The following is a 26,461-nucleotide window of genomic DNA, read 5'->3' on the forward strand; positions in this document are numbered from 1 at the left end:
AGTGGTTAAACATTGGACCAGGCTGCCCAGGGAAGTGGTTGAGTCACCATCCCTGGAGGTATTTAAAAGACATGTAGGTGTGGCACTTAGGGACATGGCTTAGTGGTGGACTTGGCAGTGTTAGGTTGACAGTTGGACTGGATGATCTTAAAGGTCTTTTCCAACCTAAATGATTCTATGATTCTATATCTCTCTTTATGTGTACTTTGACTTGATTTGAACTGAGCAAACTTACATGCGAAGACATCATCTTGAATATAATGGTTGCTTTTCTTTTTTTATGGAATGTCTTTCTCATGAAGTGACTTACTACAACTGATTTGGCCACTGACCTATGAAAAGGGACGATACCAATTGGTTTGTCAGTGACAACAAATTGTTGAGTGACCTGACCTCATTTTATTGCCAAAACTGTTCATTAATGGCCTAGGTGTTTCTTCTCACTTTGGTCTTACTGGTCAAAAAGGCAGCTAAGTCAAAAGAGACAATAAATTAAGAACTGTGCGAATTCAGTATAAGAAATGTTCATTTTTGAGTGTGTTAGATCTTGTGTAAATTTCAAAAGAAGGTTGTAAATCTCTTTATTAGTATTGTAGTCATTACTTTCATGTAGTTTAGTTTAGGTGTAAAATTATTTGTATTGATCTGTGGTGGTAGCCCTTGTTATAAACAGGGCTATTTAAAAGTTGAGAAAAACACCATTTTCAGGTTGTATAAAGCGTAGCATGTGCTTGTGTAGCTATCTTACCTGACATATGAGTAATTATCTTACTCACATGTAAGTATTGGAATACACTCTTCATTGGTTAGTTTTTAGAGATGACATGAAAATCTCTATGGGTGTAATATTCCATTTCTTCTATATTTTCTCTTTCCTCAAGCCATGTGCACTAAGAAACTTAATTTCAGCTAACTGCTGTGAGCTTGATTTCACATTGCGTCAATTTTAAGAATTGTTGCTGCAGTGACAATTTTTATCCACTCCGCTTATTATCTTTTTTTCAGTAAAAGCACTGCTGGAAAATGAAAACTAACAAACAAAAAACCCCCCTGAATTTTTTTCTGGTTTATCCTTTGATTAGCTCCTCCTCTGTTCACTGAGTAGAAGAAGGGTTTGAAACTAAATAAAAATTGAACAACTGAGACTACGTAGTAAATATCTACAGTTTTTAATGTATGGATGTTCAAGAGCATATGTTTGAGGATGCGCTGGAGGAAGCACCTCAAAGAGTATTTTCGGAATGTGTGAGCTGTTTTTTGCATGCTAGTTAGTGTAATGGTTTATGTTAGAGCTCTGTAAACTGGAAAAAGCATGAGATGCTGTAGTAACTTAATCACGCAGAGGCACAATGGTCTGCTGAAGAAAAGCTGCGTGGAAATAAGCACCCTGTGTCTGTGTCAGGAGCAGTCCCTTTAATGATACTTACGGGTTTTCCTCTTTTTAAATTAAAATGTTTAGTAGTTAGAAAGCAGCTCTGTTCATATTTCTTGTGTATTTCCATTACAATTAAGTACTATTCTACATCACCAGTTGTCTGTTTTTGGTACCTGATAAATATATGTTTAATTTCTTTCATAAGGATCAAAAATAGTCTTTCAATATATGTCCATCTTACTGTTTTTATATTTCCTTAGCTCATAATAGGGGCAGGGTTTGTAGAAGTGTGCTTTAAAGCCCTGGAACTTCTTAATGACTTTTTGGCATTAACTGTGTACCTCAGTCTTACCTTCTGGTGCTCATCACAAGTTTTGTTTGGATACAAGATATAAAGCATTTTGTGGGTTGAACTAAGATGTTTTTAAGATGTCCCACTATGAATAAATTGTACTTGAATTTTATATACTACCTCTTAATGTTTCCTTATGTTCAGAAAGTTAATTGTGGTGAGAACAGTATACTTTCTTTTCTCCTGTAGGCCTTAATATAGTGTGTGGATGAAGTTTTTAGAACAAACATGGAAATCTTTCTTGAAGGTCTCTTACAGTGTCTTGAAGTATTCTGTGTTGCCAGAGATAGTGGCAATAAGACAGTAAGGGGGGGGAGAAATCTGTGTGCGCACGCACACATATGTCTGTTAAGACCCGGGACACGTACATAATAAATTGCTGAGCTTACAATGAAAGCATTTTTCTCAGAAGCTGATCCTGGATTTAGGAATTGAGGCGTTCAACAACTTACAGTAAGGTAGTAAATGATAAAGAGGAAGGAGGAAAAGAGGTCATGAGTGTTAGGAAGGGATTGTTCTACATACCTTTCAGGCACAAGATGAATGGCACCTGAGTTGCCTAGATATTCTGACATCCACTGAATTTATTGTTCTACAAATACCTTGAATTTTTTCACATCCAAAGACCTGTTTACAGCACAGAGATGGATCACACAGCTTTTTCTTCTTTTAGTTTGTATTGTCCTTATTCATCACTTACTTTGTCAGGACAGTGATGTTTGACTTTGTTTTTGTGCACAGGATTGACTAAACTTAAGCCAAGGATAGCTGGATGTGCCAAAGGACAAAATGACTATTACTCAATATGTCGTGTTTGCCATTATTAAACAATAATCACTGTAAGGGAGGAGAATAGAAATGCTTTGAATAGCCCTGTCCTATTACAGTTTGCCATGATCGAAATGAAAGTCAGCTTTTGCCAAGGTACACTGGTTATTTCCCATTCAAATTATAGAGGAGAAACTATCCTCTGGAATATCACTGGCTTATAGCTATCAGCAAACGCTGATAATGTAAAGGTGATCTTTGAATATTTGGTAATATTTTGGGGTGTTAGTCTTAGTTAATGAAACATTTTCTCTTTACCGCCTGTAAAGGAGCTAGCCATAAAAGTTATTGAATCCTATTTATGGTGCTCTAAGCAAGGTGTGCAAAAGTAATTTTAGCAAATGTTATGAAATAAATTAAAAAGGATAGGTTTTGTGTGGTGTTTGTTTTAAAAGAATTAAATCTGGGTAGAGCTCCTATGCTTAAATGTCAGGAGTTGAGGTCTAAAGTAAACCTGGGCAACGAGCTAAATCTACTGTTAAGGTTTACGGTTCCAGATTGCTTTTCAGAAGTAATAAAGTTTTGCTGCTTTAGCTGACACATGACTGACTGAACCTCTGGAGCATTACACCACCATGAGACCAAAGATCTAATCACACCAGTTTTCTTTAATCTCCCAAGTGCTTCTTGTTTAATATTTTATAAGTATTTCATTACTCTTAATATTATTTGTTATGTATCCTTAGCCAAAATATAACTTACCTGACTGGGTGATTAAATACAAAAATATAGTGGTTGGCATCTCAGGTCAGGGCAGTTGAGGAAAAAGTGCAGTGCAGGAGACAGGCCGTTTTGCATGCGAGTGTGTGTTCTTGTATCTGGTTTCCAATAATGGAGACTTTTTATCAGCCTTCTGCAACTGGCATGTCTCAAGTCCTGGTTTGCGACAGGACGGTGATTGCAAGAAAGGGGCTGACACACTCCGCTGAGAGAATATAATTCTTGGTGCTGTATAAACACCTTGGGGAGATAAGATCTGTTTGGACGCTCTGGAATCCAAAGAGCTGGGGGGTGTAACCAGAAAGGCTTGAAAACTCGGGCTGAAGTTTGGGTTGGCATATCTGGTCTGCAGCTGCAAGGAGAGAGGGTCTGAAATGCATGGCTGAAGTACTTGGAAGCAAAGGGAAATCCTGTTCATCAAACTTTTTTTTCAGATTGCTATGTTAAGTTTTATCCTCGCGGTCTGTTCATATCAAGTGAAAGCAGAATTTGCCTTTCTTATATACAGTGTAAAGTGTGTATGTGAGTGTGGGGGGCGAGTTCAATTTTCATCTGTGGGTGAAATGGAAATGGGCACAATAACTTAAAGCACTATAAGTTGAGAAAGTGTTAAGAGAAGCAGCAGTAAAAGGAAGTACAGCTGCTCCTATTTCCAAACTCATTAGAGAGAGATTATTAGAAGAGAATCTGAAGAACGTGAACAATACAAATAACCAGTGAAATATGAGGTTATTTTCTTCCCAAAATTCTGTAGGGACTGGCTGTCTTATTAATGGATGTTTTGGAAGTGAAGTAAAACCTTGGACTACCTGTGGTGTGATCTGGGGGCATTGTGCGTGTATTTTTTCCTCCCTATTTGGTGATGCCCATTTTCATGACAGTAATGGGCATCACCAGATGTGATGGTGATGCCTGTCACACCAGATGTGAAAGATTAATCAGTTGGAGTTTGGGATTAGTGCTAACTGCATCTTACTTTAGTGTCTTTGCCTTGTGATACCTTGATAATTGTGTTTCCAGTCTCATTGTCCCATTTATTTTATTCATGCACTGGCCTTTCACTCAGCTGCCTGAGATGGAAAAAGCTTGCTTACTGTACCAGAAGTTTTCCCACCATTTTAGTTTTCTATTTCAAAAGTAGTAGAAATATGTTTCAGTTTATAACTATTTTAGTGCCTGAGGGTGTCAGTACTGTAACAGTTGCTGTGCTTGTTTCATTGGCTGTTCTCGGCAGTGTGGTCCAACTGATGGAGCACATCGCTCTGATGGAGCTCTGCGCTTTGACTAGTTTGCCACTTTTTCCTCAGAGAAGGTAGCAAATGGCTTCTCGGTCAGTGTGTACTGACAAAGAGCTAATACTTTCTGCACTTATTTCTGGGATTCATCACTGTATCAGTATGGTCCATGAGAGGTAGAAAATGGAAGGGAAGTTAAAAGAAGCAAGTTGTGCTGCGGCTGTCCAGGTTGTATGCGTCTCGTGGAAGGTGCTCCATCTTCTGCTCTGCTAGTGCTGCGCTCCATCTCACAGCTTATGCTTAGGGGCAAGAGATGTGTTCCTACTTAAATACTTCAGGAGCTTATGCTGTTACATAAGTTAATATCTAAATGGGAAAAGAACTTAACTTCTAGACTTTCCATTGTCTTCTCTTGATTGAGGCAAAATAACAGCACCCCCTGTCAAGGGAAGGAAGGGAATGAAAGAAAATAAAGAGAGAAAGGAAAGAATGAGACCAACAAAGGCCTAGTAAAGCTCCTGTGAAGCCCCAATGCTACAGGAACAAGAGAAACCTCAGGTGACGTCCGAAGAGAAGGTCTAAAAGAAAACAGTGCTACGGAAGCCAAGTGCACTCAATTTTTGAAGAGAGGACAGTAAGACAACTTGTCAGGTGATGATGGAAATGAATCTTAGCTTTGTTGGGGGATAGATTTTGGTGATTGTAGTTTTGCTGGGGAAGATGAACCAAGGAAATGGAGTAGTAAAACTATGCATTTGGAGACAACTTCATTGAAAAAGAGAGAATTAAGGAAGATGGAGCTGTAGTTGGAGGGAGCCTTGTTTTCAGGTGGGTAAGCTGAGTGTACTCTCTTGGGAAAAAGCAAAGAGGACAAGATGGGTGAGGTAGCAAGTAAAGGCAGATGAAGGGAGAGTCTGGAAAACATAAAGCTGTCAAGAAATGTCTGATAGAAGGGAATGTTGTGATGAGGAAAGGAAAAATGAGGAGAAATGAAGTTTGCATAATGAGAAAGCTGCACATCAATTTTTTTTTTCTCTGAAATTCTCTTATTTTTATTTCCTAGGAAGGCTGTTGGGAAGTCTGACATTGAAAAAAAAAATATTGAGAAGCTATTAAAGGATGTATTAATATAAAGCATGCATTGAAAGTTATTTTAGGATCTCCATGTTTATTTTGGTAGAATATTGTGCAATGTACCTTTGAGTTAAGTGAGTGTTTCTTTTGTGGAGTGGAAGAGCTCACTCAGTGCTGTAAGTCAGATGCGGGTATAGAAACATGCCATCAATAGCCATTAATTCAAGGCTGCCAGGAAGCGTGGGGAGGAGAGCCTAGAGTTAGGTGGAAGAGAACTAGGTTTGCTGTAACCAAGGGAGAGGAGAGAGGAATCTGATACTTCCATGTGGATCAGTTGAGCAATTAGAGAAAGCTTGATTTTGACACCTCTTCACAGAAGACTTCTATGCAATCCAGATTACTTGCTCCAAATGCCATGTTGCTGAATATACAAGAGAATATCTGAGAATGTTGGTAGCTAAAAATGGCATCCAACAGTCTGACAGTTTATTAGCATTCTTTGGATAAACATGGTGAATGTTTGCTAGGACACAATGCCTTGTTCATTGTGTGTGATCAATACCTTGTCCAAATTCATTGTATGTATAGGCACATGTAAATGCATGCATGCATACATCTATATAACAATTACTAAATGCAGAAATGTGTTACTATGGTATAATCAGATGCCTAGTTCTCTTCTAGCATACAGATTTTTCCAGTAGGAAGCAGGAGAGAATTTATTGCAGAGACACTGGTGCTGCCTTCAGTATCTATTGTGATGGAGCAATGTACTCCTGGCTTTTGCCTGGGATTTGTCTGTGGTTGTTAAAGTTGTGTTTTAATGTTGGGCATTTCTTGTGGCCTGTGGTGAGTGTAACAGGTGATCTGCAAACCTTTGTGAACTGAATGTGATGGTAATTGCCAGTGACTGCAGAAGCCTGAATCTGGTGAGGAGGGAATCACCAATTCAATCACAATCCCTAATTTACTCCCATTGAAGATTATCGCCTTTGTAATTTTTTATAAAATATCATGTAAGTGAAAAGCGCCGTGTTGAACGTAATGCAGCATGCTGTGATAGAGATATAACTGGATCCACTGGTGGGACACTGCCCCGGCCCCCCTGTTGGAATGAAGGGCAGCTTAAATACAGGTTTTGACTTTTCTGTAATTGCCAGAGGCACATTCTTTAATAACTCGCAATGGCTTACAATAATGAACAACGAACCTTGAGAGCAGAGATTGTAAAATGTGTTTGTTTTGGGATTGAAGTTTATCGTCAGAAGGTTACTAGTAAAGATGTCCTTCTCTCTTATCTGCTTATCGTAGATAAAAATTGTAATTTTATGAGGTGAAAGGTTAGTATTCATCTATGCGATCTTTTTCTGCCATTTAATAATCCATCTGTTAGAAAATTATTTTATAGGAATGTTAAAAATATGTCTCAAATTAAAAGAAGCTATGGTAGAAGGTTAGTTCTGCTAGTTATAAAACCTATGCTGTTTCAAGAATAGTAATTGCTTGGTGCTTCATAGCTATTTTTCTGAACAATTTAAAAAAAAGTTGGTGCTTTATCCTGAAAAAGTTCAAAGGATGTGAGTATGAATGGTTCTTGGTTATTTCTGTCTTTCAAGAAACATTCTGGTACTCATTCTGGTAGTGAGTATTTTTGCCTTCCTTTTTCTGTGGAAAAAAATGATAAATTTATGTGCAGTACCAGAGACGATAAGCATTATTCATTTTGGTAGCCAAAATCGCTACCTGAAAATAGCTTACGAGGTACACCTATAGAAGAAACAAAGAATATCTGCTCAGTAGTAATCTTTAACACTTAAAAAATGGAAATGGATTTGTTTTAGAATGGAGAGACTCTTTTCTCTTGAATTTAGGATTCATCACTCCTTTGTTTGACTTTTCATTTTAATTTGTTTGCTCAAAGGCCAGTCAATGTAGCAGGTGTCTTTGCAGATTGATCAATAGAGGGAAGGTAGAAGGGAAAAGGACTAATAAGATTTTAGTAGGTGTATCCAAGGTAAGGGTTTTAAGGGGGGACAGAGGAGGTTCTTTGCCCCAAGTCTCTGTCTTGTTGATTTTTAGCTTCCTGTGATGTGCCTGACTTGACTTGTCAGTAACTTGTCTTCTCCACTCTGATCCAGTTTCATTTGTTCAGCTCCTTAATAGCATCTAGCTCTTTCATACTTCTCCCTGCAAAATGAGAATATAAGGTGAATAGCTACAGCTTTCTGCTTCAAAAAAATGGAAGAAACTACAAAGATTCTGTGTTTAATTCTTTTATTATTAATGATATAATGCCTGAAAGCTCTAAAAATATCCCAGAAAAATATATCTGGAAAATCCTTTCTGAGTTAATATAACATATTGGCCTTGGCCAGTGGTGGGGTAAACTAGATCCATATCATTCCTGACTGATGTTTATCTTATTGATTTCACAGACAGATTCCACAGCCATTACTTCTGGTGCTTCGTTGTCTTTACTACCCATTTCTGATGTAGAAGTACTTTGAAAAAGAAATATTTCACTGTCACAATCTCAAATGCAAGTTTCTGCTTTAGCTGGGAAATTAGGAAATTAATCTGACTTGTCTGGTTTCATTAAGCAAGGCATGTGATATTACACATAACCAAGTAATAGTGACAGTTTAAATGGTTTCAACGTTACTGGTCTAATGTTTTCAGAAGTAGGAAGATAATTTTCAGAGAGACTTGTTGAAATAGGACCTGAGTATCTGGAGGTCTGGCATATCTGGTATATCTAGGGGCCTTTTCAAGCTGTTTCTCTTTGTAGTCTCGCTAAGTAGTCTTGCTGAAGGCAAAAGTGCCAAAACTTGGTCCCAAGTGTGTACCCTAGACATGACTTGTATGAAGATGTCAGTTAATGTACTTTGAAAGATTCAGTTAGTGATTCTATTTTTCTGTTTTTTTTTTTTGTTTGGGTTTTTTTTGTGGTTTTTTTTTTGTTTTTGTTTGTTTTTGTTTGGTAGTTTTTGGTCTTGGGATTTTTTTGTTGTTTTGGTTGGTTGGTTTTTTTTACTTTACACAAACATCTTTAAAGAGAAAAAAGCTGTGGATACCATTGTGTATCTATGGAGATGTGTTCTTTTTTTTTAAGGGTTATTAGTTCATGCAGACAGAAGCAAAAGTTGGCTTAAGCTCTTACTTCTTCAGGTTCTCATATTTTCCATACATCATGCTCTTGAGAACCACCTTGTTCTTTTGCTTTTTCATTCACAAATGTAATTTGATAGGGTTCACTGTCACTTTGCCAACCATGAGCAATTTACTTCTTTCAGTTATGGTAGGAACAGTCTCAAACCAGTTACTAGGTGCGGCTTGGGATTGTTCTTCTAACCCTATGTGAGAATTATGCTACTTATGATAAAGTAAAGGTGTTGCCTGTCAAACTGATTTGTGCAAAACTGCTATGGAGCAACGAATTAATGTGGGCATGGTTAACAGAATTTAGCTTGCATTCTGTTGCTTCGCTGTGACAAAAGCCATTTTATGCTTGATTTCTTTGCTGTAATGTGCTTCTAGAGAACTTGCATGTGCTGGCTTCTCCATGCAATTGTTCCACCTGTAAATTATGGTCATATGATTATCCTTCATATATATATATGGGTTTCTTGGGTCTGTAGTCATTACTGATAAACAAACGGTCATCACAGAAAAGGCAGTAATGACTGCTCTCTTAAACTTCTGGTTCATTAAACTAAAACGCAGAAAAACTTTGAGATGCAAAAAACGAGCAAGAAAGTATCAAAAAGAGATAATTTAGGAGTCACCCTATCAGTCAGGGCCTAGAGCACAAGGCTTATGAGGAGCGGCTGAGGGAACTGGGGTTGTTTAACCTGGAGAACAGGAGGCTCAGGGGAGACCTCATCGCTCTCTACAACTACCTGAAAGGAGGTTGTAGCGAGGTGGGTGTCGGTCTCTTCTCCCAAGTAACTGGTGATAGGACGAGAGGAAATGGCCTCAAGTTGCGCCAGGGGAGGTTTAGATTGGATGTGAGGAAAAATTTCTTTACTGAAAGAGTAGTTAAACATTGGAACAGGCTGCCCAGGGAAGTGGTTGAGTCACCATCCCTGGAGGTATTTAAAAGATGTGTAGACATGGTGCTCAGGGACATGGTTTAGTGGTGGACTTGGCAGTGCTGGGTTAACGGTTGTACTTGATGTTCTTAAAAGTCTTTCGCAGCCTAAATGATTCTATGCCTCTAATCCATGGCAGCATGAACAGGCCTGGATTCTCACATGGAAACAAATGAGAATTAACACGAGGTTTTGGGCTTTGGGTTTAAAAAACATTCCTTATTATGGCTCTTCACATGTCAGCATTTGGCAACCAAGTCTCTGTGAGCTCACCCTGCAAGCGCAGAGGGTAGTGCAAGATTGTTTGAGGTATATTACGTTGTCCCATGAAAGAGTCTCTCCTCCATGGACTTCAGCTGTTAAGTTTGAGTGGTTATGGATAACACTTGTTGTGGCTAAAAATGATTGCTGGAGAATCTTTCATAGTTCAAAACTTTTCTTTGTTGATAGATTATATTATGTTTTTACTAGGTTTTAGTGGAAGGGGATAGTAAGCCTTTCTGAGTTAGGTAGTCCAGGTGACTTACACAAATAGTGCTCCCATCATCCCACAAATGATTCATAGGCAGGAATTATCCTAAACAAGCAGGTGTTAGTCAGGGGCTCGTCTTCTGGCAAAATACATATAGCAGGTATTAATATTTGTAAAATGCATACATGAAAAATTTCAATTCACACTTTCTAAAGAGAAACGGGTTATATGCAATCCAAACTATAGTGAATGTCTGGAAGAAATACAGTCAACACTGAACATTAGCCCTTCTATTTAATATCAGTGAAATCAAATTATTTTTGGGGTCAGCAGTCTCACAACATCACAGAATGCTTGAGGTTGGAAGGCATCTCTGAGGGTTATCTGGTCCAACTCCCCTGCTCAAGCAGGGCCACCTAGAGCCAGTTGCCCAGCTGAGTCCAGACAGCTTCTGAATATCTCCAAGGATGGAGAGACTCCACAACCTTCCTGTGCAACCTGTGCCAGCGCTTGGCCACCCTCACAGTAAAAAAGTGTTTCCTGATGTTCGGACTGAACCTCCTGTGTTTCAGTTTGTGTCTGTTGCCTCCTGTCCTTTCACTGGGCACCACTGAGAAGAGCCTGGCTCTGTTCTCTTTGCACCCTTCCGTTAGGTATTTATACATGATGAGATTCCCCCCCTGAGCCTCCTCTTCTCCAGGTTTACCAGTCCTAGCTCTCTCAGCCTTTCCTCATGTAAGGGGTGTTCCGTTCCATTCCCTTCGTTATCTTTGTGGCCCTTCACTGGACTCTCTCCGGTATGTCCCTGTCTCCCTTGTACTGGAGCCCAGAACTGGACCTAGCTCTCCAGGTGTGGCCTCACCAGTGCTGAGTAGAGGAGAAGGATCAACTCCCTCAACCCACTGGCAAGACTTTGTCTTATGCAGCCCAGGATAACATTAGCTGTCTTTGCCACAGGGGCACATTGCTGGCTTTTCTTCAACTTGGTGACCACCAGGACACCTGGGTCCTTTTCTGCTAAGCTGCTTTCCATCTGGGTGGCCCCCAGCATATGCTGGTCCTCAGGCACGTCTTCCTTGCTCTTGGTCTCTGGGTCCTTGGATTTCAGAAGGTCGATCTTACTAGCAAAGACTGAGGTGACAAAGGCAATCAGTACCTCAGTCTTTTCCATGTCCTGTGTCACTAAGGCCCTTGTCCCATTCAGCAGCAGGCCAACATTTTCCCTAGTCTTCCTTTTGCTACTTATATACTTACAGAAGTCCTTCTTGTTGCCCTTGACATTCCTGGTCAGATTCAACTCTGCCAGATTCAGTTCAGCTTAGTGGATGTTGTGCAAGACAAGACTGAGAGCAAGGAAATGTTTTGACGTCATACCTCCTGTGTCTTTAGACATAAGCTGTTTGTACAGATGGCTGTAATTTTCTGTGTTTGTGCAGCACCAACATGTTGTGATTAATGCAAAAATACAGAGGATAAAATAAGACTATATACAGAATTTGCGGATAGAACTTTCGCTGTTGCATCTTGAAGTGCATCTTGGAGAGAACACGTCAGAGAAATTTCCTACACAAACTGTGCTAGTTTCAGTATTAGTGTGATGCAATGATATATACGTGCTGATGCAATGAATATCTCCACAGTACTGTTTGACGTAACCTGTCCGTTGCTTCGAGTGAGTTGCTTTTTCTTTTTTATTAAGTTTTTTTCCTTGGCAGTATTTGATCTATATTTATTAAATATCTGTTAAACTGTATCTATTCAACTGCCCTCCACTTGTATTAGAACATATTTTGTCCTAACTTTCCTGAGTTAAGACGTGTTGGCATTATTCCACACGGAGTAGGAGATACTGCACATTTTTGCCTTTTTTTGGTGTTTGCTTCCTTCCTGACACTAGCAAGTGTCGTAATTTAGGACAACTGGGTGTCTTTGGCCACTGAATTCTGCTGTTCTTCAAGCAGGCTGAGTATGAACACTTTTGGAAGAAGTGGCAGAAGGTGATAGCTTCAGTTATGTGAGTTTTATTATGGAGAAGCAGAAAAGATAAGGGAGAGGAAAGGAAGCAAGGTACCTGTCAGCACCTTGACTGGTGATTGCTGGAATTAAAAAGTGTTTTTGAACAGCATCTTTGTCTGGAGCAAGCAAATGCATGGATATGGATTTGACTTTCTGCATATGTGCTTCAAATTTTTTCAGTTGCTGTGCTGAAAATAAGCAATTTTAGATAATTCTTCTCTTGATATGGACTGGAAAAAGTTGTTCTAGAAAGCAATATGCAGGATGCAGCATGAACCTATGAATTTTATTTTTTTAAATTGAAAATGGAAAAGATCCTGTGGTTAGGAAACTGGGAATTTTATTTATTTGTGTTCACGTAGATATTGCTTCAAGGGATAATGGTTATGATTACTGAGTGTGTTCAAATGTATCAGTAATTTGGCTGGGAATATATATATGGTTTGAGACAGAGCATATTTAAAAAAAAAAAAAAAATCCCCACATGGTAGGGAATTCCCGAGGGTCACTGAAAGTCAAAAAGGACTGACTTCCGCTCTAGATTTAGAAAAGTACAGTGGCATCATGCCAGACTTGTACTGCTGCATTTTCTAGTAGCTACCCATGTTCAAAAGGACTACTTCTGTCCTACTGGAAAGTATTTTCTTAAAGTTTTGGTCTATCACAAAAATAAGTGAAGTATTAAGTATTTCATATTGATTCTTAGCTTGTCTCTTACTCCTACTGTCCCAGTTTTAGTCTTTAAACATCATGATTTCCAATGCTACCAAGGTTTTTTTTTCTCGTGGTTAAAAGTCATGCCTTTGCATGAAGTGTTATTATTTATAAATCTCAATCATTTAAGAACTTTCACCGTTAAACAAATGTTTTGGTTTATGGAAGATCTTGTGTTTACAGACTACGTAAGGATGTGTTTTCTTCAACTTCTTCAGTCAGTCAAGAGCAGGGTGGGTTTTGTAAGACTGTAAGTATTCCCAGATGATAAACTACTACTGCTTCAAAGCCAGAGCAGCTGTAACTCTTCTGTGTGCGGTGCTTGATCCAGACATTTTCTAGGCATGAGCCTAGAAACATTTGGCATAAGCTACTTAAGAGAAGTAAGCACAGATAAGTGGAAGGATGTGAGTTTTTTCCTGTTGTTCCTAACTAAACATAGGGGTCTCCAGGATCACTGAGTCTGGGTCTCTAGCTTCCCCTGCATCAGATAACTGTGTCATACAGGCCCTTTCAAGGGTTTATTATGCTTCATCTTAATTATGTGTTTTCCTGCAGCATGTATGTTGCTTGTGGAGGTAAAATACTGTTACTAACTCTCCTCATGTTTAAATTATGTACCTCACCTGCAGTTCTTGCTTAGTGTAAAGAGACAGTTTTAGGGTTGGGGTTTTTTTCCTTCCTTTTTTTTTTTTTTTCCCCCTTTCCCCTGGGATTGAGTCGTGGAGCTAAATCATTTACAGCTAAGGAATTCTGTGAAGGATTACTCTTTGGGACCCTTGGTAGGAATGTTTTCTCGGTGGTTCCTTAACAGAGAGCGTGAACTGAGATGAATCTCAGGAGTATAGACTTCCCCATGTTGAGTGTACCTTAAATATGAATTTGTGGATGGGAGGAAGTGTGTATGTCAAGGTTCCCTGTGGGTGACTCTGAGACGGTTGAATAATCTGTCAGCTGACCAGCTCTGCTGGTAAGGATACTAGCAAGAAGATAGCCTTAACTCCTTTGGTTTTCAACCTCAGGAGGTGTGTTACTGAGGAAAAAAGAAGTAATAGGGTGTTAGCTGACTTGGCAGAATTGAGACCCCAAAATTTTCACCCAAGTGTTTGATTTCCTGTGCTGGAAATTCTCCTGGGCCCTGTCAGCAGCAAAGGCTGCCTCACAGCATTACTTAAGCATTCAAATGGAAGTAATTATGTTTTCATGATTTCTAAATTAGTTCAGCAAAATTATCTATAACTTTCACAAGGGAAATGCTTTTTATTATGTCAACAAAATTTGTATATGTTAGGTAAAAATTTGTTTAGCTGTCCCTTTCTTTTAGCGAGCTTCCATTAAGTATTTCTTTTGTAACATGATACTGTTTTCATGTTTATATTAATTTTTAGTTTCTTGGTAATTAAAAACTTTGCTTTAGTATTTTAAAGTGCCTTTGTCCAATGTTTTTGCAGTGTTAGAACTAGAAGCTTGTCAGTGAATAGGATTCGTTAGTGTTTTAACTTATGTATAACTGGTCTTGCTGTTCATGGCTTTTCATCTGCTGAAAGTTATGTTACTACAAAACAAACTTGCTCCTAATGTGCTGTTTAATCTTAACCAATTCTAGTATAAGTACTAGGTTCAAGTATATCTGGAGTCACCCTACTGTGCTTTTACAAATATTAAAATGAATCAATGAAGGAGATGTGTATGAAGTAGAAAAAAATAAATCACGTAAAATGTTTTCTTTTTATATTCTTATGAAAGACTTTAGGGCTTTATATCTGGTGAGGTTAATATAACTCATATCTTGATGAGGTTAATTAATATAACTCCACTGCTTCTTTTGGTTCGAAGTAATTTATTCTTCATTTGTTTTATTCACAAGTTGAATAGAAATGATGTGGAAGGTGCCAAAAATAGATCAAAATGCACATCATCAGGATTATGCATAGTGGAACAGTGAGGAAAGAGCACAAAGTTCCCAGTAATTCTGGAGTCTAGTTGAAGTTTTTTGTTGTTGGCTTTGTTTTTTTTTTTTTGTTAAACTGCGTTTTATCACAGACGTGATACCTTCTGTCTGCTTACAGCTCTCTAACACACCTTTCCCCCAAGCATTGGAATTGATTTATTTACAAGTTTGATTTCAGATAATTAAGCTAATAGAAGCCCTCCTATAGCTGAACAAAAATGTGTTGCAAGTTGAATGCTCTGAGGAAATTACAAGATCTAACTATTTCTTTTTTTTTTCTATTTCCATCTCAAATTCCTTTTCAGCTCTCTCTTAATGATGTGTATTAGAGCCTAGCAGAAAAAATAGTCAATGAAACACTACATTTCTGTTGTAACTAAACCTTTTAATACTCACTTTTATCTAATTGATGTATGGATGTTTGCTTCATATATATGATGGTCTGACAGGACTGCTGTCGAAACTGTGGGAGATTCTCGCCTTCTTCAGTACCGCGAGTAGTCAGAACTAGTCAAGCAGAGGAAGGACGAGGAATGTCTCAAACTGTACTGAAAATACCCTGCTTGGTGATGGTGGGGTATAGTTTACAAGGAAACAGGTTTTACAAAACCTAGGGAGAATTATGTTCTAAGGGTAGGCTTTGGGCTACAGAGTAGTTCTCCCTCTTTCCTGACTGCATTTTGTACTTAATTGACTAGGTATGTTTTGGGAATGCTTATTTTAATCAGTGCCTCAAATGAGCCAATAATGATGATACCTGAATTTTTGGATCCTGACAAGAGTTAAGAATTCGGTGAGGCCAGTCCTTAAGAAATGTATTTTTTATATTCCTGCAAGTGCAGGCTTAGTCTTCATGGCGATTGCAGGATGCAATGTTAGGGCTGTGGAGGAATGTGAAGGTTTGAGTATTTCTTAAGCATTAAACTTCAGCAACTAAATCCCTTTAGGGGTCTTTGCTGTAATAATTACTACCTTTTCCATTGCATTCAAATACTGTTGAGTATTTAATTTGTTCACAAACATTTATTTCTGGAATAGTATTAGGTGAAGTGATTGTCATCATCTGCATTTTAGAGCTGTGATGCAAAAACAAAGTATGTGCTATTTTGCAGTGCCTGACACAAAATTACTAGTTTTTTTTCTCTTTTTTTGCTGTATGTTGCATGGCATATGCTTAATTTTCAACCTTGGAGCCATTTAGAGGGGTCAGCAAGCATATAGATAAGGGTCATCTGATTGATACAGGCTGGTTAGGTTTCCAAAAGGCTTTTGACCATGTCCCTCTACAAAAGCTTGTAGTGAAGCTAAGCTGCCATTCTATGAGAAGAAAGATACTTCCATAGATAGATAATTGTTTAAGAGGAAAAAGAGAAGGTAGGAATAGATTGTCAGTATGCCCAGAAGTAGTCACCAAGGCATCCTAGAGAGATTTGTGCCTTTCAACATGTTCATAAGGGACTAGAGTGGGGGCCGGAGAACAGTACGAAGACAAAAATTTGTAGGTGAAAGCTACTTTGGAATAGCAAGGACAATATGTGATAGTGAGGACCTGTAGAAGGACCATCACAATATTACCAGCTGCGAATGACTGGGCAATAAAATGGCAGGCACATTTTAGTGTAGATAAAGAGATATAAAATAATGCACACTGCATAAAATCCTAATTTCACACACAGAATGATGGACTCGGAGCTTGCCATTGGTACTCTGCAGCAAGGTTGTGGGGTTCATAAAAATCTCAGCTTAGAGCCCAGTGATGGTCAAAAAAAAGCAAATGAAGTGTTAAGAATGGTTAAGGAAGTTCAGTATAAATTAGATAATGATATTATGCTGTTGTATAACTTATGAGTCACCCATGTCTTGATTACTGTGTGCCAGCTCTGCTCTTGTTATCCTCAAAGAATATAGCACAGTTAGAAAGAGCTTTAGAGAAGGGTGAGAAGGATAATCAAAGAAAAGGGAACGGTTTCTATAAGAGATTGACTGAATAATCTGGGACTCTTCAAATTTGAGACAAAATTACTTGGGGACATATAATAGAGGTCTACAAAGCTGTGAATAATAGACCAGGATGATTGGGATCAATTTGTCACTGATTTGGGTCATTAAAGGAAGCCAGGTACAAAACAGACAAATGGAAACGGCTCTTACTGCTGTCAGTAGTAAACCCGTGGATTTTCCCAAATGATACTGTGTTCACTAAAAGCTTGCATGGTTTTAGGGGAAAAATGGACCAATATATGGACAAGAGATGCATTAGGGATGTCTAAATACGTAGAAGCACGTCCAGTTCAGGGAGTACTGACATTCTGTCTTCATTTGCATCTGAATGCAGGCACTTCATAAACAAGGACATGCCACTTTATTTGGAGAAGTAGCTAACTATTTGAGTATCACCTTGGAACAGTGTAGAAAATTCGGGGATCAAATCTAATTCCCTTGAGTAGCATTTGAATTACCTGAGCTATTCAGCATTTCCCATTCTCATTCATTGTGGTGACGCTGGTACAAACGAGACAGGATAGCTGTCTCCACAGCCCTGCTCTGTGCAAGCCCGATTTATCCCCCCAAAGCAGTCTCTCCTCTCCGTTAAAGGAACCGAGCGCATCTCAGAAGTGCACTAGATGGGTGGGCAATTAAATTGTAATAAGTAGGACATGTATAGTTGCACAGGCAACTAATGTTTTCTGGCTAGAGTGATAATCTGAATTATTTTTCAGCTAAAATGAAAGTGTTAAAGCCATTCTTTCTAGGACTGTAAACTGGACAGCAGTGCAGACTAAGTGCAGGATTCACTCCCAAAGCACTGGTGTCTTATTAGGATAAACCTTCTCTGGTGAAAGGAGTAGCTCAACAGTCTGTTTTTTCTCAAGTAGTGTGTGCGTACGTGAGGAAAAGAACTACCTCAGATTCTGGTCTGACTTGTCAGCGTTTTAAATTGCTGTTTTCACCTGTATATGCAATTCCCTCTTTCCATTTTAAATGTGAACAGATGTTATCAAATTAAAGCCTGATAAGAATTTTTTAACTGAGCTGCACCTTTTGCTATATAGTGTCTATAGTTATGAATGTTTCATAGCTGTATTTATACCAATTATGAATGTAAATAAAAATAGTTTAGCACTGTATATATGAAATCTCAGCTTTCTAATATCTCTGTCTTTTTAATAGCTTTATTTATCCTTTACTTACCTCATAAACATTACTCCCTATAACATTTTGTAGGCTTCTTTCATTTCCATGTTTGTTCATGTTTTTTAGAATCATAGAATCATTAAGGTTGGAAGAGACCTCTAAGATCATCTACCCGTCTTTTAAATACTTCCAGGGATGGTGACTCAACCACTTCCCTGGGCAGCCTCTTCCAATGTTTAACCACTCTTTCAGTAAAGACATTTTTCCTCATGTCCATGTTTTGTTTTGTTGTGTTGTGGTTTGTTTTTTTTTTTCCTTCTCATGGTTCTCCGTGTCTTAATCTTACGCTTTCCTGTGAACTTCTCTTTTTTTGTTAACTTCCTACTCTGGGAGGATGTGGATTAATTAAATTAATCTGGAGGAGGTAGGGGAAAAAAAAAAAGTAAATTCATTCCCAGCTCTGTTCCAAGGAAGGTAACTTTCTCCCCTCTGCCCCCAGTGTAGGAAGGTATCAACATACAGAAGAAGGACACGCTTAGATGAGGCCAAGCTTCCCTGGGAACTGGATCTAAGTTACTTCTAAATGAATTAGTAACAACCCAGCTCAGAGCGAGGTGTATATTTAGTTTGGTTCTTATAACTGATGCTCAAATTTCTTAACTGGACTTTGAGAAATAAAGTGCTTTCAGAGTGCGTGTATGTGATAGAACTGTATTGTGTTGTAAAGAAATTGGTCCGTCAGAAGGGTTTTAAATATAATACTTATTTCTTACTGAGTTGTTTGTCTTTCACACCATACAACCATTTAAAAAAAGAAAAAAAGAAGAGGGTTAATCCAAATTATTAAAGAACTGAAGATATTCATGTTGATGTTCCTTACTGGGAACAAGTGCCAGCTCTCTGAAGATGCCTGAGGAGCTAGTGGACGCTGTCAAATAGTGCTCTGGCCAGAGAGGTTATTGGACAAGGGAGTGAAAGTAGGACCCTGAGACACTAAATTCCTTTCCATCAAGCTGTTGTTGGCCAAGGCAGGAGGAGGAGGCAGAGAATGAAGTGGTTACTGCAACTTAATTGCGTTGGGGTGCAAATAAAACTAAAAGAAAAAAGAAGAATGGAGAGAAGTGCAGCTAGAACCTCAGCAAGAACTTCCAGAGATTGTAGGCTGCCAAAGTATACGTGTGCAACAGGCACAGTATACTTTATCTTTCTGCAGTCAAAGCACAAGTTGGGGGACCCTGTGAACCACATCATGAACATGCCCATATCCACCTGTCCTTGGAAGTTTTCCTTATTTTCCCCCCTTTAAGGTTGTGGAATTAGTTCTGAGTATAAACAGACCACCTGGGGTCCCTGCCTCCTTTGATGGGAAGGTAAATTGCATGTCATGTCTGGATGAGTGGTTACATCTGGATGATGTAAGAGTGAGGAAATGTAGTGAGTGGAGCATAAGCACACAGAAGTGTTCCTGATGCAGTGTTCAGAGCCAGGTTGCATAAATGCCAGGTTTCTTGCCAAAGAGGGTAGTTTTTGTGAATGAGAGGTCCAAAAGGAGCTCCGGAGGTAGATGGGACCTGTTTGCTCCCAGGACTCTCTTGGTCATTACTTCCTAGCAAGGTGCCATGCGGATCCCCCAGTAAGAAGACCTGAGAAAGGTGCTTGATGGGGACGGCATTCTCCTGCCCACCTGCAGCGTACGTTGGGTTGTTAATCCATTGCCTTTGCTGCTCCCTTCCATTGTCCCCAAGAATGAGAGATGTAAACTACTTGAAAAGATGATGTATAGAACAGCTGACTTGCTCTAAGCCTGTCTTGCACAGAAGACCCCAACAGATAGTTATTTTGGGCAATCATGACTGCAAGTTTATATCGTATCACTTGACTCAATCTTTACTGGTGTGCTTTCCTCTTTCATAACTTCCTTTTAGTTTAGACATTCATGCTTCATCCTTTATTTTTTTTTCCTTCTAATTATTTTCCTTTTACTCTCACCATATTCTACTTTTTTCTTTTTTTTCATCCATACAAGGAAGTTGGCGTTGTTTTGCTTCATCTGTAGCAAAACACAGCTCTGTGCTCTGGACCAGACCAAGAGCAATTCTTTGCTGTTACTGCCTGTTTAGGGTGGGACAAGAAGTTGGATGTGCAGACAGTCTCTTCTTTTCCTTCGCGCACAGCAATTTTCCCATTGCCTTGCAAGAATGAAGAATGAAGTTAATGACTACTACATAAATCTCATGCTACAGATGTTCTTTTCATTGCCACTGGGGAGTGCTGCACTATTTCTGTGCTGCTGCATGTTTTCCTGTGCAATTACGGTGCAGAAGGTTACAGGAGACTGGACTATACTGTGGCCCCCGACAAGAATATCAATTTTGTTAAAATTGGTTGATCAGTTCTGTGTGCTGTGATGTCGGACCTGTCTGAAAGTAACGGAATTTTTTTGGAATTGAATCATGTTTATATATTTAGTGGAGTGAAAGCAGTATGGTGTTAATTGAGGTAATAAACATGCTTTTCTGGTGTGCCACAAGCAGCAGATCCAAAGCAAGTCATGTATATGAATGGTATGGAACTGCAATACATTGAGTAATAAATATTCCATTCAGTCGTCAAACCTTGTAGGAACTTCAACTAAATGAAAAAGGCAATGTGTCTTATATCTACACGCTTGCCACTGTGGGAATTCTGTGGAAATGAGCGTTGAAAACATTTTTTCTTTCATTTTGACAGGTAATATTTGAAGCTGAAGTCTCAGATGGGAGAAATGGCTACATTGCCATTGATGACATCCAGGTTCTGAGTTACCCTTGTGGTAAGTAGTGATTAAGAGCTGCATTTTTCTCTGTCTTTTCAGGACATGTTTGATATTGCTGTAGACTGCTGAGTTTTCATCACTTGATCACTGATGTTCTTTGTTCTTTCAGTAGTATTTTTGTTGCAGCTTCCAGGGGAAAATGTAGTGTTGCAATAGTGATTTACCTGGGTAAAATCTTTGTCTGCCAGAAGTAAAGTATACAGGAATACAAAAGCAGAAATTCTTCGGTGTCTTTTTAGTTATACCACAGTTGGTGTGCATAATCAAAATGGGTTTTAATGTATATACTCACTGATTAAAGGAAACTGAATTGGCACATGCATGTAGGAGGTTTATCAGATTTCATACCCTTGTTCTTTTTCTTTTTTTTTTTTTCAAATGGACGCAACAGATTAAAAAAAAAAAAACAGGCAGCTTCTGGTTATTGAAGTACTGAAGGATTGGGTTTTGTTGTTTTCTTTTTGTGGCCAGACTCCAGGCATTTATGTTTGCCTTTCCCTGCTTAATCCTGGAGAAGAATTACACACATGCAAATACAAGTTGTGATAATGAGAGTATTGTACAAATAAAAAGTTGTGAGGGAGAAATTATTACTGTGCAGTTCTGTTCAGCTCTTCTGATCTTCCCCTAGGCATCCCCTTTCTAAAATGTGATTTCATTGTAATGTACCTCATGGCTGAGAAAATTGCTTTCTGAAATGATCAAGATATAACTACCCCCTCTCCCAAATTTGCAAAATGATGCCAAATAATAAAGTTGCAATGGCAACCTCACATTTTTGTCGTCTTCTACCCCAAACCTGTTAAGACCATAGCTCTTAGGGGCTACCAAGCTTACAGGGTATTTGAGTTACCTCTTTATATTTCAGCCAGCCCAGCTGTCTGATATCTGTACTCAGCAAAGCTCTGCTCCGATTCAGTATCTGGCTTTCATTTTTTTTCTTTTGGTGTTTTGTTTTCCTTTGTGTTTTTTTTTAAGTGCCAAAACTAAAGGCACTTGGGTACAGTCATGATGGCAGATTATCAGCATGATACAGTATTCAGATAAGCTCTTTTTTGTTAGTGATGTTTAAACCTTTTTCCAATTTGCTGTTTTTTCCTGTGTGTTGGTGTTTTTTCGGTAAGCACAAAGAAATAACAGTTCAGCTACTGTTTTCATTAGTAGTTCTTGAGAAAGAGATGGGCGGGAGCTGTGCAACACACTCATTCCTCAAATTTCTCTGTCAGCTTTCTTACATCTAATAAATCCTTCAGGTGGTTGTGCCACTGAGCTTTCCTAGGGGCTTTGTCAGTGTGGGAAATAGATTTGTCAGCTCCTGAAATACCACGTTCAATGGCACAAATGATTTCATTTAGTAAAACAACAGAGCTCTGAGTTACATTACAAATAATCTGAATAGTATCTCTATTTGCTTGAGCAGTATCCTGCTAATTGGGTTCTTCTCAGTCTGATGGGTTCCATACAATTGAAAGTCTTTGGGATAATTTTTGTAAAGTGCTGCTGACATGTTGGCAGGGGAGAAGGGAAAGGACTGACAGCACTCCTTCTCGAACAGAGATGAAACAAATCATTTTCTCTCTTCTGTTTCTGTTTTTTAGCCAAAGGTTGTTACAATATTCATCTTCAGGGAGACAATAATGTTGCTGGCACCTTTTTTAGCAATAAGCGTTATTTGTAATTTTTCTTTTCCCCCTCTGCAGATAAATCTCCACATTTCTTGAGGCTGGGGGATGTAGAGGTCAATGCAGGGCAGAATGCTACATTTCAATGCATTGCTACGGGGAGAGATGCAGTGAATAACAAGTTATGGCTCCAGGTAAGGCCAACTCATGCAAGTCTGTTTGGTTAGAGGACAGGCTGCTTTCTGGAGGTGAAATATTTAAATTCCTAAGCCTTTTTTTTCTTCTGCATGTAAAAAATTCAGTTTAAATACAATTTTATCTTTGTTAAATGGAGAAACTTGTAATCAGTTTTGTAATATTAAAAAGCTTGGATTAAAAATTAGAACAACTGGTGTGGACAGTGGAGGAGGGTTGGTCTTTAAGGCATTGTGGGCCTTCTCCTTGTAAATCACCCTGTCTATCAAATTTTTTTTATCATTAAATGCAGATAATTGGCATTTGGGATCTAGTAAAACACAGATGTAACACAGCTGTCATACATTTTGAGGATCATTTTATCATATAAATTACAACTAATTCTTTGTCCAAGCAGGTGGCTGGAGTGATGTGGCTGTATTCTGTGTGCACATCGGTTTTACTCAGCAGCGTATTTAATGGGACAACATAAAAGGACTGTTGCATGTCCTTTTCCTCTGTCTCCATAATAGGAGGGACTTGAACTTTTATCTGTGTGTAATTGTGAGTGGTATATAATGTTAGAATCTAAGAGATGACTAAAACCAGGAAATAATCCTTCTCACTAAAAAACAAGAAAAAAGAAGAAACGAACACCACAATCCTCCCAAAACAACCGTTTTGCTTTGTGGTGTGGGGATGGGGTTACTTACAGTTAAGACCACTAGTTAAGTAGAAGGATGGCAAAGTTTCACAGTTGCTTCTTAAAAAATTAGATTTTGCCACCTGATAAGGATTAAAAAAATCACTTCAGTTGTATGTGTACCTTTATGTGTATGCTTTAGTTTATACATAAACCTTAAGCACCAACGCTCCTTTAGAATGGTTTCTAAATATGCCCTTTAAAACTTTATTTTTTTAAAATGTGTATTTCTGTATACTTTCAGAACTGTAAAGTATATACTTTTTGGGAAACATTGTACTTTGAAATGAACTATAATCAGAACTTTAAAATATCTATTTTTTGGCAAGCGTTGTACTTTGAAATGAACTATAATTGGTTACTTCAATCTGTTTGATTTTTCTTTTAATAGAGAATGGAGCTGACAAACCTTGAGTAACAGTTACGTACAGGCATGTGATAAACTTAAAATATTAAAGATTTTTTTTTTAATAGATAGAATGCGATTAGAAATCCAATATGCAAAATGTATTACTGGACAAATATGCTGCAGCATTAAAAAAGGAACACAAATCTAGCAGTAACTGCATTGCTTTTAGTGAAAAGGTATCATAGCGGTAGGAATGATTTGTACTCCATGTCTTTGAGTAGTAACTTGTTTAAATTGAGCAAATGTAATGCATTCATTGAGGAGGAGGAGTTTGATTTCAGTGTGCAAATAGAGAACACAAAGCACACAAAATGAAATTGAACTGGGTTTTGCTATATCAAAGGCAGGACTATATCAAGAGGAGCATACCAGCAAATCCGTGAAGCACCACCTTCAGTTGATCATGGGTCAGAAAGGCCCGATGGAGACAACCGGCTGGAAATCTTCCCTATCGCTCACTCCTCAGAGTCAGATAACTCTGATAGATTATCCTTTCTAACTTTCACTCCCCTGAGAAGCCCGGTTAGCAGCCAGAACAACTCAGAAAACATATGTTTTGTACCTCCATATACTTCATGGGTTGTTTGGTTTGGTTTTTTTGTGTGTGGGGATCACAGATGTGGTGATTTCTCACAGTGCGGAAGATAAGGTACCTTTGAGTTTATAACTCTGCTTGCTTGTGCTTATGAAGTGCCTTGATGTTCTTGAAGATAACTTGCTACTAAAATTATATACTTGAACTTCTGTTCCCCTTCTTGTTTTCCGTTAAACAGTGCCAAATTTTCACCAATTTAAAGGTGACCCATTTTTTTCTTCCTCCCTCATCATTCCACCTCTCCATCTTACTTGCCCAACATAAGAGTGAATCTGCAACTTTCCCCTCTGAATTCTCTTCCTTAGATAACACAGCAAGCTACTGCTGTTGTGCACAGCTAATAGTGAATTTACTCCCTTTCCTTAAAACCCGGGGTGGATATGTGTGGGCCTTGTGAGGCTCCGGAGTGTGACTTGGAAAAGGTTCGCTTTAACCTTTGACCAAACCAGAGATTCATAAAGCCCGAATAGCCAGAAAGGAAGAACCGGCAGATCAAATCAAATGCCTAAGTAATTGTTTTTGAGAGCCCTAAGCTGAAACATTCCAGGTATGTATTTTTCTCATAAAAAGAAAGGCCATTAAAAAAAAAAAAAGTGCAAAAATGAAAAATGAAGGGGAGAGGGGGGGAAGAAGACACTTTCCAAGTACACTGTGTTAGAGAAAATAGCTTTTGGTTATGTTCTTATTGAAAGAGAAAAGATATTTCCTTGGAAAAAAAAGGAAAAAGCAGCAAACAATTTGCTATTAAAACACATTCTTTGATAAGGAAAGATCCGAGGTGCAATCTGGGACACTAGGGCTTTTTGTATCTGAAATGATCTAAGATCTCATTTGCTTGCATTGAAGTAATAGAGATGTGAAGGCAAAGATTTCGTTACAGACTCTACCAGTGCTCTCTGGCTGTCCCAGCCCTCTGTTCTGGAGAGGGGCTAAAGTAAATTCAGCAGCAGGAGGAGAAAAAACTAGCAGCCGCCCTGCTCTGTGTTCAGAGTCATGCAGTCCCACGGCTGCTTCAGCCAGGCTCAGTCTGAGCTGCTGCAATCTCGGCTTCGCCCTCCTCATCCCTCTCTGCACTGATGCTGGAGCTTTTGCAGCTTGCCAGTCAGTCAGTTCAGGAAAGTGATCTGGCTGAAAAAGATTTTGGCCCAAATTGGTTTTTTGTTGTTGGGGGTGGGGAGGACTGTTTTGGTTTGGGGTTTTTTGGTTTTTGGGTTTTTTTTTAATTTTTTAGCTTGATTCATGTCTGAATTACCTATATAAATAGTGCCAGCAGGTGGAAAAAGATGGGGGTGTTTGGTTAGAAGCAGGGAAGAGGGAAAGATTTATAACAACCTGAAGTGAAGTAAAAGTGGATCTCAGTAGCATGTCTCATTGTAGTGTCCTATGTAAACTTTAATTTTTTTTTTTTAGTTATTGGGAGAAAGCCCTGATCATATACTAGATGATCTATGTGCATGCACATTTCCATGCTTATGTTTTTCTCAGTGTATATATATAATTAAGTGCACATACCTTTGTGTGTCTGAAAATAAAAATGGATAAAAATAGGCACAGCATTTCAATACTTTCCTGTGTGTTTACTGCTGTAATGACAGTCTTTTCATCAACTCCCATTTTCTATAAATGTACGTCTGTAAGCATTTCAGACAAATAGGAATTAACATTGAATTGAACTTCTCCTGATTTTCATGGCTGCAGATTCTGCTCGTTTGTTTGTTTTTAGATTGTATCTGGTCTCTTTTCCCCTTTCATACCCCTTCCCTCCCACCCCTGCGTTTTGCAGCCCCACTGGACCAAGGTCTGGGACAGTCAGAGCTCTGGCACTGAAAGATAAGCAGTAAAGATAATAGAAGTCTTTAAAAGTTGCAGCTGCATTAATACGAAACAAATATTTGCACAGATAAAGAGATTTAACTGGTTGAACAAGATGATCTGAAACATACCTTTTGTGACGGTGTGAATAGTGGGTGTGGGAGCGGGACAGAAATGCAGCTCAAATTTTTTTGTTCTTCACCTTTTGAAGCTAATCTGCTATCAGATTTATTACAGTTGTGAGCCGAAGGATTCTCTTTATGACCTGCAATTATTCGTAAATTCTGAAAGAGTTTCAAAGTCCTTAGTTTTTGTTTAAAGTGAGCATTGAAGTTGTTTCTGAAATACATTTCAGTCTTGGTGTGTAT

At 38.6% G+C, this 26,461-nt stretch overlaps 1 protein-coding gene across 1 annotated transcript in view; it reads left to right on the forward strand.

The window, feature by feature from the left end:
- Positions 1-26,461, forward strand: part of PTPRK (protein tyrosine phosphatase, receptor type, K) — a 311,793-nt gene that overhangs the window by 80,474 nt on the left and 204,858 nt on the right. Inside the window, 2 exon segments of the mRNA XM_009325628.1 lie at positions 20,694-20,775; positions 22,479-22,594. Of these exon segments, the coding sequence (XP_009323903.1) occupies positions 20,694-20,775; positions 22,479-22,594 (198 nt within the window).

Source organism: Pygoscelis adeliae, unplaced genomic scaffold (assembly GCF_000699105.1).
Source record: "Pygoscelis adeliae isolate BGI_AS28 unplaced genomic scaffold, ASM69910v1 Scaffold54, whole genome shotgun sequence".
NCBI classification, from domain to species: Eukaryota; Metazoa; Chordata; class Aves; order Sphenisciformes; family Spheniscidae; genus Pygoscelis; species Pygoscelis adeliae.